The sequence below is a fragment of the Aulonocara sp. 'chitande type north' Nkhata Bay genome, linkage group LG10 (genome assembly GCF_057382095.1).
Source record: "Aulonocara sp. 'chitande type north' Nkhata Bay isolate Kocher_YH1m ecotype deep benthic linkage group LG10, A_spYH_male_GT1.1, whole genome shotgun sequence".
NCBI classification, from domain to species: domain Eukaryota; kingdom Metazoa; phylum Chordata; class Actinopteri; order Cichliformes; family Cichlidae; genus Aulonocara; species Aulonocara sp. 'chitande type north' Nkhata Bay.
Window position 1 is genome coordinate 21,770,622 of NC_141353.1, and position 12,160 is coordinate 21,782,781.

Sequence of the window (12,160 nt, forward strand, 5' to 3'; positions counted from 1 at the left end):
CCGTGTTATCTAGGATGAACCATCTAGGGGGAGGGGGAGGCTACCCTCTTCCTGACCAAGGATGTTTGACCCTTTGATCAGCAGTCCACACACACACACACACACACACACACACACACACACACACACACACACACACACACACACACAGGCAAGGTACTCTTTGTGTGTATGTAGACGTCATATGTTAATGAACTTATGCATATTCATGTAACCTCAATAAAAGAACAGTGGTACGGGAGAACGGACAAGAGCAACTGGGGTCAAGCGAAGGAACGGTGCCTGTCCGGTTCTCTCCCGTGCACGAGAAACATGAAGAAGCTTGCCTACTTGTGTCTTGCTTTGCAGTGTAATTATATTGCCTTTAACGTTCCAGCGGATGGGTTCAAGCTACAAACCTATCACACTGCACCTTTAATGCAGGTGGATCCATAAGGAAAAACACACAGAATCTAATGGTATCACTTTATAATATGGCCCATGACAAAATGTTTAATTCCCCTAGACTCAAATAGAATTTAAACGTATTTTATTTGAAATTATGATTATGTTCATGATTGCGATTAAATTGGCCTACAAAGACTTATGGGTAAATATACAGTACTAGAATAAATGGTTAATTATCATTATTATAGTTAAGTTTTACCCAAAGAAGAAATAATTATACCGTAAGTAATAGTAAGTACTGTGGTTTTTTTCAGGAAATAATTATACTGCATAATTTCCTTGCATGTGTGTGTTGCGTGTTGCATTCTATGTGGCACTTTAGAGACAGTAACCGACACCTTTTCACAGAGAAGAAAGAACTTTAATTAAATATAGTGAGAGTCAAAAAGTTATTTTACACTTCAAAGTTCAAAATAATGAGAAAAAAATCATCATTATCATCTTTACAGTAGTTTCCTCTGTACTCTTCCCCTCCATACTGATACTGCTGATAACGTGTGTGTAGAAGATGCCCACCACTCTAAGCCCGAACGCAGACAAGCCATGATAAATGGTGTTACTTTTGTTAGACAAGTGCTTTGGATCTTACTTCCTTTAACAAAACGCTCTATTTAGACCTTCCTGTACAGGTATTTATATATGTACTATTAAAAAAAGCAACAAAAAAAACATTCCTCGGCTTTTGAACGTCACTTTTCTTTCAGAGGAAAAAGATGACAGACAGTCACACGCACTCACAGGCACTCCAGAAACAGAACAGTGGTCACCAGACCCATATTTGAGATAAAATAAATAGGTGGCTCATTTGATTTAAAGGGTAAGTGAAGGGAAAGAAGAAAAAGAGGGCAAACATACAGATTTAATATTGCAGGGGGAGGGTGAATGAACAGAGGAAGGAAGCAAAGAGAGGACATAAAACCCGCTAAAGCAGGAGAATTTTCCTTTATCCCTTTCAGCCTTCATTGAGCAACTTTGTTCAATCCTAAAATCCATCAAATGGAAGACAAACACGAATAATCATAAGGACATATTCATAAACACTACATCTACATAATGCAACAAAAAATGGTGCTAACTGTAACAAGAATGGTACAAACGACATGACAAAAAGAAAAACATCCGCCTCCTAACGCAATATAAAAGTACACCATGGCTTGCTTTAGTTTGATTGAAATTAGCAGTGGAAGTATGGCTTTTAACAACAGACACTATAATACAAAAACAAATAAGATTAATTTATAACATGTTAATCGTGACACGAGACAAATAAAATAAGGAACACATCTGCGGCTCTACAGAGGCGATTTTCAGGATTTTCCTTCATTTTTTCAGGGATTTTTCTTTTGCTTCCTGACATCTCAAAGGTTAAATTTTAAGACATTCTACTTGATTTTTTTTAAGTGTTTTTAATCCCAGTTGTCGGGTTTTGCTTTACTGACTTACTGGTTACTGCCCCTTGGCTGAGGAGGTGAATGTAAGAATTGAAGCGTTTTAAGTATGTTCTTCCCTGTTTTTTTGTAGTAACATTATGGCATTCTAGGTCCACATCACCCCAGGCTATAATTACAGATGACATCTGTATATTAAATAAGTGATTTTCTGTTCAGTTCAGAATCAAATTCATTTTCAGCTTTCTGTTTGAGGCAATTGCCAAAAGTGATGTCACAACTGCTGGAGCACTCTTTTAGTGTCATTTCAGCTTGTCATACACTTGTCGATTTTTGTACCCAAGGGAGGGGATGGGAGCAGGTTGAAGATATGAGTGAGAGATTCCCAGACGAAGAGAAGAATGAGCTTGAAAAGATGAGACTTTCCAGAGAAAACCTATCCGGTCGTTAAGTGATGACATGACGAATCCTACTTCCGGGCCTAAAGTAGTCTGCATTTAATATGGCTTTTGTGTTGTTAACATGTTTAATGTTATGTATTTTCTTCTATTTAATTTCAAAAAGCTCCTAAAACAGTCAGTGATCACTGTTGATCTCCCTCGGCTTTTATTACCGCTAATCATTTATTTAAGCTCAGTTTTTAAAACCTTAGGATGTAACTACAGCCCAGCCCATGCAGCAGTATATGAATGACTAACCTCGTATTGTGGATGGATTATCTCAGTTGTTCTCCTGGCTGAAGTTTGGTCCTTTTACAGCATCCTGCCATGCGATTACATTTGTTCCTGACCACCCAGAACACTCACGTTAACTTTTATCGAGTGGAAAAAAAAGTTAGCTTGTTTATATTATGCTAACATAGCTGTGTCGCTAGCGGTCACGTATCACATCATTATATACCAGCTAGCCAAACTTCAGTAACCCTACAAACGTCACTGCTGTTTAGTTTTCTGTCTTCATTTATGTTGGAAGTGATAACAGAGCTGTAGGTTTTAATTTGTTTCCAAAACTCCACAGTCAGGACATGCTATATTGTATTTAGATAGAAGCTAGCGAGCTAACTTCCTGCTAACTTCTGACTCCGTTAAATGTCATAAATTCCGTTTTCATGGATGCCTGGATGTTAAACTCGGTTGTTACACCTGGTAGAGCAGAACACTGATCATTTTATTAAAGATAAAAGACTTTAGACAATTTTTCAACTCTCAGTAATGCCATAGTGATCGTTTGATATATGGACCTGCAGCGGAGTTTAGGCCCAGACACGGCTAGTGACGTCAGACCAGTGTTGCCAACTCCTCAGTAAGGAAAATCGCTATTGGTTGTCCTAAAAGTCGCTAGAAGTCGCTAAATGACATCATCGCCTAATTTGCATATATGGTCATGCTAATCTAATTGTAACCTATGTTGTTGGAGAGAGAAATAACATCGTGGAAGAGACATAAAGTGAGTAAAAAACGTCCTAAATGCATTTAGAGTTTATTTAGAACTACAAATTAAATTTCTTTTAGCAATTATTGTTTTTTCTTAATGTCACAATTCCAACCCTGCTCCTTTACCCGGGCTTGGACCGGCAAGTGACCGGAAATAGGCACTCTGGTGGAGTTACTTTGTGTGTGTGTGTTTATAAGTAGTTTTAAACCTTGTGATCCACAAAACACCATAAGAGTAAAAGAGTAAAAGAAGAACTGACTGCATTACAGCACCCGGTGCTTGTTCAGAGTAAAAGAGATACGCGCTTTCACGTCTTTTTTAAGTCGCTAAGGGGTCTGAAAACTCGCTAAATATAGCAATAAAGTCGCTAAGTTGGCAACACTGCGTCAGACTTAACGACTGGATACCTACGTCATGGCTTTTTGCAAATGGCGGGACAGGACGAGCACCAATATAAACAGTGACTGGGCCGTTGTGACATCACATTTGACATGTTACACAACCAGTGCAGGGACCATAAAGCATAAACCTGGCTTAAAGATGTGCTTGTGTGTTAAGCACAGACAGATAACTTAAAATGGCATTTTCATTTTTTATGATGTGTGACAAGAAACATCATATTAATAATTGTGGCGTAAGACTGTTTAAGCATAAATGTCTCAAAAAGGGCTTTGGCAAAAATAACATATTTTAAGACTTCAAGACTGTAAAAAACACACACACTGCAGCTAGTTTTTACACAGCGGGCATTTAAGACATGTTGCTGGCTATTTGTTCTGCGCTGCAAAAAATGCCATTTTTTTATACCTCAGGTCACAAATAGTGCAAAATACTGAACCGATGAGTCATCTGAATGAAACATAAACATCAGAATTACAATATGACGTCCCTATCAGGATTACACAATATATCAGGTTTTTTTTTAAATGATGTAACAAAACTATGAATTACAGGTTAGTGATGTCGGCGATCCTTTCATTCTCTATATGTGCATGCACAACTTTTTAATCATTAGTTATTGTTAATTTCTTGCTCTCCTGTGTGTTTTGTCCTCTCCTCCTTCCCTCACCACTAACATATTGCAGCAGTCGGCTGCCACTCCTTAAGCATGGTTCGGCTGGAGGTTTCTTCCTGTTAAAGGGAGTTTTTCCTTCCCACTGTCGCCAAGTGCTTATACATAGGGGGCTGTCTTATAGTTGAGGTTTCTTTACGATCTAAAGCCCCTTGAAGCGAATACTGCTGTGATTTGATGCTATATAAATAAAAATAAAAAACTGAATTAAAGTAACGATTAAGCACAAATACAACTTGGTTCAGGTGGAATGAAGAGCATTTCTTTGTTAGTATTGCATGTTTTCTTGACCTATCCTAGAATCACACTTGTATTACTGCAGTCACTACAAAAACGTAAGCTTTCTTCATTTGAGCGCAGCTGCTGAAAGGTCTAATGTTGCTGTTCTTCTTGCAAGGACTCGTTGGCATTTGTTTTCACAAACACTTTTTGAAAAAAACGATTGTTCTTAATCCTCAGTTGCAATGTTTTGAACTTGACATTTGTTGCAGCGCAGCACTTTTCCCACTCAAGTTTCAAATCAAACTAGATGAGAAAGCAGGCAAGGAAAAAAGAAGCACAATCTGATTGGCCGGCTGATAAAAAAACAAAAAACAAAATAACAAACACAGCAAACCAAAAAAACCAAAGAAATATTTTTCAATTATGACAAAACTCAAGAAAACAAATCTCACACATCTAAATAAAAGTCTAAATTGCAGCAGTCTTTTAAGACATGTCCTCCCTCTCATAGAGGTCTCTGCGGCTGTATGCGTCTCAACCAGTTGCTGTAACAGAGATAATTGAGGGTAGGGGTCAAATCCTGAGCAGTGAAGCTGCTATTGGCACACAAAAATAATGTACTACTGTGTGGGAAAGGATCTGTGATCATTTGTTTCCTTTTTACATGCATCTACTGTCAAATCTATCTTCTACTACAAGTGAAGCAAGTCTGTTGGCTGAAAGACTGAAGATGCAGGACAGATGTATGTAGAGGAGGCTCAAAGTAAACTTCTTAAATGGCTAAAACTGGAGCATCAGATGCGGATAAGAAGCTTCCTCTTTTTTCCTCTTGGCGTGGCAAGGATTTGGCAAAGAGAAGTGAAAGCGTGTGTGAGTGAGTGTCTGGTTTGGCTTGTCTGTGTTGGCTGGATTTGACCCTGTGACTTCATCATCATTTTGACTCATCATCACTTCATCATTATCAGGTATGCTTCACATTTTACTCCTTCATTAAAGACAAAACTTCTTAAATAGAAACCACCTCGTGTAGGTTACAGTTAGAAGATGATTATCACACATAAACTGTTGCGTGAAAAGAAAAAAAAAGTCAACAAACACTCATGGGAGGAAGTGGATTCTCTCCAAAATAAATACACTTCCTGTGTCCTTGGAGAGTTGTAAGAGGCGTGGCCGTTCTCCTATAAAAAGCATCAAGGTGTACAAAGTCTAAACAACTTATTTTCTTGCAAACAGTTTGTTTTTTGTTCTTCTTCTTTTTCTCTCGAAGTTGTTTTGTTGTGTTAGAAAGGGCCTGAGTTGGGTTTGTTCCTTCAAATCGGGACAACTCCTTCCATCGCCGACCAGAGTCAGACTCACACTGAAGCCTCCACCACGATCAGTGAGAGTGTGCTTGGTTCAACTCTCTCTCTCTCACTCACACACGCACACACAAAATCATGCACACACACTTTTACATGGGTGGGACGATCATTCCCGGGATTGCTGCTGGGTGGGAGAAAGAGAAAAAAAAGAGAAAAGAGGGAGAGGAAGGAGGGGAAGAGAAGGAAAAATTAACTGTTAAAAACACAGCCAAATATTTCATCATCATAAAAAATCCCCCCTTTAAATACATCAATATGTTTTCCCATCTGCGCAGCTGTGTGACCGAAGCGACATTTAAAACATCAATAGACAAATAAATCAGTAAAGTGGTGCGGGGACGCATCTTTTAAGCTCACACACATTTAATTATGCGCAGCAACAGTTGGCATATTTTAACTGTACGTTTGTACGTGTGCCTGACAGATTGCATCATGGCATGTGCTGCCTTTAAACCCGAGGGATGGGTGTCAACATGTGAGAAGCAGAGCTCAGCCCAAAAGTGACACACACATACATGTCGCACACACAGAGCCGCGTTTACATCACTTCAGAGGACATTACTTTGGACATTATGTTCACTTCCTGGAGAATTACCCCAACCGTAACCACAACTACTGCTTGCCTGACCCCTACCTTTGCCCTGCACATTATCCTTGGTGGGCCCCTGTTGCTTTGAATACAGAGGTATGTTCCCATGAAATGTGCACAGCAAACTGGAGAAATTATTAAGTGAACAGTTTTTTATTTCACAGTGAGTGAAAACTATCAAGAAAAAAAGGATTAATTTATTTTAGTACCAGCATGACAAAATTGTTTCAGTAAAACCTCCAGTTTTTTCCTTTCAGTCACACACACACACACACACACACACACACACACACACACACACACACACACACACACACACACACACACACCATGGAGCAGGTAGACTGACTGTAAAAACTGTCAAGAGAGTCGAACAGCTGTCATTGTTGATCGCTCCCTAGTAAGCTGCTAGTGTGTGATCACCCAGTGTCTGTGACAGAGGAAAGTGTGTGTGTGTGTGTGTGTGTGTGTGTGTGGAGCTGTAAGTGGGATGTGTTTATTTCAGCTGTGCTTTGAGGCTACGCTTTGAGTTCCCACACCCCCGCACATGCTCACTCTACACACACGCTCACATACAGCTACACAAAGCCAGTGATGTTGAGCAATAAATTTTCCACTCCAAATGTCTTTTTTGGGTGGGGGTCTTTGTAAATATCTAACTTCCCATCTTTCTTCCCAGCCAATAGGAAGACAGGGAGGAGTTACCCAGCAAAACAAATTTCTTGATCTGTACACGAGAAGAATGAAGAGTTGGCGATGAGGCGGGAGAGAGGGAAAGAAAAGCCGTACAAGGGTGAAAAAGCAGGAAAGTGTTTGAGCAATCGTTCAGTGGAAGATGTGAAACACGGCAATGGTTGCTTCAGTGAAATTAGTTGAGTAAATGTTCCAATGTAATGAGTTAACAGAGCTGAAGGAAGAATCAGTAGAGGAACATACTTCAGGTGAAGGCCAGGCCTTGTAGAGAGCTGGCTGTTGAGTACTTGCTAGAGTCCACAAATGTTTGATCTGGTAGAGAGAGGAAGGGAGAAATGATAAGGGAAGGGTGGCAGTTCAGAGGAATAATAAAGAGGGGAGGTTAGAAGTAAAAAGAAAAGACAGGAAAAAGAACTGAAAATGTTTTAATCCAAACTATTAAGCAAAACAAAAATAAAACTTAGATACAATAGTTTAAAGTAAAAAAAAAAAAGCTATTTAAATAGTTTAAACGTGGCGTTCTCAAAGTTTTGGTCACTGCTTGCCAATTTACTCTTAGTTACACAGGCCTAGAGACAGCCTGTTGGCAACCATGGCGCTGCTCCCAAAGAGGTATTAAGGTTTCCAGATGTGACAAATGCGCACTTTGTCTGCCATATTGGACATGATACATTCTTCAAATGGCTAGCAGTGGTTGCTGGAGGTTGGTGACTCTCACAAATCACCAAAGTTATTGTTGTTGTCGGTAGTTTTTCACGTTTGTCTGCAAATACTTGCTAACTACTTGCCGAGTGGGAGTACAACGTGAAAAAGTGCAACAGAAAATGGTAAAAGAAGGTTTGCCTTCAAAGTAAAGGTTATACCTGTAACCAATATGGTTCAAAACACGTGACATTTACTTTAAAGTCAAACAATCGCCATTTCCAGTTTGAGTTACACTTTTCACAGTTTTGCTACAGTTTGGAAAGTAGCTGGACGGTGTTTGTAGACAAGACCGTCTACAGCAGGGGTAGGCAACTCCAGGCCTCAAGTGCTGGTGTCCTGCAGGTTTTAGATCCCACCCTGGGTTAACACACCTGAATCAAATGATTAGTTCATTACAAGGCCTCTGGAGAACTTCAAGACATGTTGAGGAGGTAATTTAGCCATTTAAGTCAGCTGTGTTGAATCAAGGACACGTCTAGTTCATGAAATCAGTCTATGTGACTGATTTCAACTAGGAACAGGCAGCAACCTCCAGAAACGTTAAACCAGCTGGTTAGGTAGCACATACCTTTCCATAGCAATGGCAAGCTGGCATCAGTTTGCCAACTAGTCTCTAGGCCTGTATGGCTGAGGCCTTGGGGAACCAAAAATATTCTGAGGGCTGCAAATGTTAACATCCAACACAGTTATTTAGCGTTTGTCTGATTTAGGGGAAGGTGGCTGTCATCTTTGTGGTTGTTTATGGCGTTTTAACCTTTATAGAGACTGCAACATTTCTTAATAGCAGCTGTATTTGTAAGTGTTGGATAATGTTTAGTCTGCTATGAAACAGAAGAGAAATGTTGCCTTGGTCTCATTCTGAGCTGCTATATAGCACAATGTGACATGAGCTAGGACTGAAAGAAATACAGCATTGGATTATTTTCTTGTTGCACTTGCAGCTTCATAAAATGCTGCCACTGACCCATTAACTGCACTTTTATAACACTGAATTAAAGTTCCGCGTTTACATTTTCCTTCCTTTTCCAGTCATAAACTTATGTCGGTGTATAAGGGCTATTCTAAGTGGCAAGGGACGAGAACTTTCCAGATTCAACTTAAAGCTTTGGAAGGGATATTTTTATTATTCAAAAGTGGCAAAGTTAAGAGAGGAGAATTAGTTTAGCATTTTTTAAGTTGGATAAGCCTCATTACACCACAGATATTGTTGCCTGTAGTGTTTCAGGCCTGTAGCGCAGAAAAGAGAAAATTAATACTAATGAGTGAAAGTCATTTTAGCCCAGAATCACCTTATTACCATAAGCATGCAGACTCTCGAGACTCTGAATTGAATCTATTTGGAATAGCATTGTACCCATTTTCATTACAATCCAGTCAATAGCTCTTCCGTTATTTCACTAATAAACAGGAACGCCACAGGGGATGTTGGGACCAGTTTGGACCAAAGAAACTCATTAATCTAAAATATTTAACCCTAAAACAGTGTGTGCATGTGCTCACAATGCAGTAAGGATCTGAGAGGAGTTAGAGGATGATGTGACAGACTAGTTGAAAAAACAGGAACGAAATCATCCTAAACTCATGTGCTGGGGAAAATCCTACCTCGAAGCACCATATGATAGACTAACATGCTAAATTACCTTGAAGCCCGTTGCCGTTGGCACTGGTGCAGGAGGGTGGAGGGGACGACGAGGGCCTGACTACCGGAGCAAAGGCGGACTTTTGTTTAACTGCTGCTGACACCATGTTGGCTGGAGAGAAGGAGAAGACACCAGAAGAGGAGGAGCAGTTGGAGGGAAGAGAGGTGGAGGAGGCCATAGTAGGACTGGATGGAACAACTGGAGAGACAGGAGAGAGCAGACAGAAATTAAAATAAAAATGATTAAAGCTTCAGAAACTAATAGTTGATTCTCTTTTGAATGAAATGGGAGCACCTTCTTCCCTATTTGAGATATAAAGTGTGCTCATGGTGTGCAAATACAGGCAAAATTTGCTTTTCATTGTAAACAAATCAGGTTCCAGAGTTGTCAGATGTCCATCTATTGCATGTGGCTTAAAATGAACTTCATGGGAAGTGTCACCAGATGGTTCCAGTCTTCCAGTTTACTCTTCTCAAACAAAAAAATCTCGCTTCTCTCTACGTGGCTCCACTCTTCCCTCCCTCTCTGCTTTTTTTTTTGGTCTTTCCTTTCTGCTAAATGGAAATGGGATGCAATTAACCAACAGAGGGAGAAGAGGTGTGGCTGTCAGATAAAAGGCACTCTGGGAAGGAGGGAAGAGATGGACGGAGGACAAAATGGAGCGATGAGCCGTGAGTTGGTGATTGTTTTTGAAGACGCTGTGACAGAAAGCCCCATGGGGGAATCTCCACACAGCACATCTGAGACTTTCACTTTCTGTCCACAGGCATTTTGCGCGTGCGCGGTTCAGTATGCGTTTGTATGTGAGTGCATGGTGCTGCTTTCATCTGTGAGTCTGAAGGTACTGATGGTGTATGTGGGCAGTGTGGAGGACCTGAAATTAAATGGCAGCGGTGCAAACACATTGTAAAGGTGCACAGATCCACTCACTAGCATAAGGCGAGTTGGCTGCAGAGCCATTGAGGAAAGTGGGCGAGCCTCCCAGGTTGGTCATGCCGGTGTTGTTGGCGTAGCCATTCATGGTGCTGGTGACTGAGGTGTAACTGGTCTGCTGAGGTGTGGAGCTGGGCACATAACCGTGGGGTGACACACTACTGCTGCTGCGCACAAAACCTGCTGGAAATACGGAAAAAGGACTGAAGTGATGCTAATTAAAATAATTTATAATACACATCTCCACACACGGGAAGTTTCAATTTAGCATTTCCCTGGTTGCAGAACAGAACTCCACAGAAAGTGGAACAGTGGAAGCATGGAGTGTGTGGACATTGAAGATTTCCAGGGCTTCCAGTGTAGCCAAAGAACAGACTTCCTGTTCCATGTATTGTTCTTTTTTTATAAATTAAAATTTAAAATAGTGAATAAACAAAACTAAATTGGCAATGGGCCTGAGGTAGAATTTCAGAAAATGAAACCCCTCTTTTGCTTTGCACAGTGATTTTTTTTTCCTTGCCAAGAGGAAGATTGACATGGTTTGGACATGTGCAGAGGAGGGAAAGTGGATATAATGGACATAGGATGTTGAATATAGAGTTGCCAGGCAGGAAGAAAAGAGGAAGACCTCAGAGGAGGTTTGTGGATGTAGTGACATGCAGAGGTTTGGTGTGACAGAGGAGGATGCTTGGGATGATCCACTGTGGTGACCTCTAAATGGAGCAGCCTAAAGAGGAAGAAGATGTAGCTGAAGCCTGTTTAAACATGATTGGTCAGTAGGTCAGGTAGCTCCAAACAGAGACCAGAGAGTTTGAGTCTTGCCTTCAGATTCTGTATATAAATATATATAATAAATATATATGTTTATAGAGATTAAATACTATGGGATGGCTGATAAAGAAACAAATATCCTGTCTTTGATTTAAAACCAAAAATTACAAAGTTCCCTTTAAACCGATTTTAAATATGTTCCTGCAAATATGTAATAAAATGAGCTCATATGGTGTTTTTAGGCTGCGCTGTAGCGATGTTAAGTATTTAATGGCAAATGCTAAACAGCATGATGACAAATTCTTACCCTGATTGGCTTGTGAGGGTTCGGATACGTTGACGGACAGCTGCCCGGTGAAAGAGTTGACTCCCATCATGCCACTGTGAGTTGAACTGGAAAGCTGGGTGTGACCTCGAGGAACGCTGTAAAGAGCTTCTGCGATGTCTGCTGCACGTTTGAGGATGATCTCCTGCAGGAAGAAGAAAGCGCTTTAGAATAAACACAATGGCAAAGTACTGATTTCCCTCTTTCCATGCGGTGTGTGCATGTGTACCTGGTTATTATGAGGCAAACCATAGAGGGCTTCCACCAGGTCTGCTGCTCTCTTCAGAATGACCTCCTGACACAAAGAGAGAGAAAAGTTGAAGACAGCAGCACGTATTACAGTTAATCACCTGTAACTGTCTCCTTCTGTCTACTTACATTTCCTTAAGAGACGGAAAGTATGAAAAACTTTGAATCCATAAAGTAAAATTGAGCTTCACACACCTGAAGGCACACCCATAATTTCCACTTATAATAGTTGCTAAATGATACACATGTGCATTCCCTTTCCCCTTACTTCACATCCATTTTACCATCTACTCACGATAAACAAATTGCTCCTCAGTCCTTTTAAAGGCAG

The 12,160-nt window shown here is 40.4% G+C and overlaps 1 protein-coding gene across 5 annotated transcripts in view; it reads right to left on the minus strand.

Annotated features, from left to right (window-relative positions):
- Positions 1 to 786: 786 nt before the first annotated feature.
- LOC147320870 (transcription factor COE1-like) overlaps positions 787 to 12,160 on the minus strand; it is a 92,047-nt gene continuing 80,673 nt past the window's right edge. Inside the window, exons 12-17 of one of the 5 annotated variants that reach the window (XM_086309079.1) lie at positions 11,810 to 11,875; positions 11,563 to 11,725; positions 10,482 to 10,664; positions 9,552 to 9,749; positions 7,450 to 7,518; positions 787 to 6,048 (exon numbers count right to left, since the gene is read on the minus strand). In XM_086309079.1, the coding sequence (XP_086165205.1) occupies positions 7,451 to 7,518; positions 9,552 to 9,749; positions 10,482 to 10,664; positions 11,563 to 11,725; positions 11,810 to 11,875 (678 nt within the window). In that variant the 3' untranslated portion in view covers positions 787 to 6,048; position 7,450. Of the gene's footprint in view, positions 6,049 to 7,449; positions 7,519 to 9,551; positions 9,750 to 10,481; positions 10,668 to 11,562; positions 11,726 to 11,809; positions 11,876 to 12,160 lie in introns of all 5 variants that reach the window. The other 4 variants (XM_086309078.1, XM_086309082.1, XM_086309081.1 and 1 more) reach the window with 4 other exon arrangements.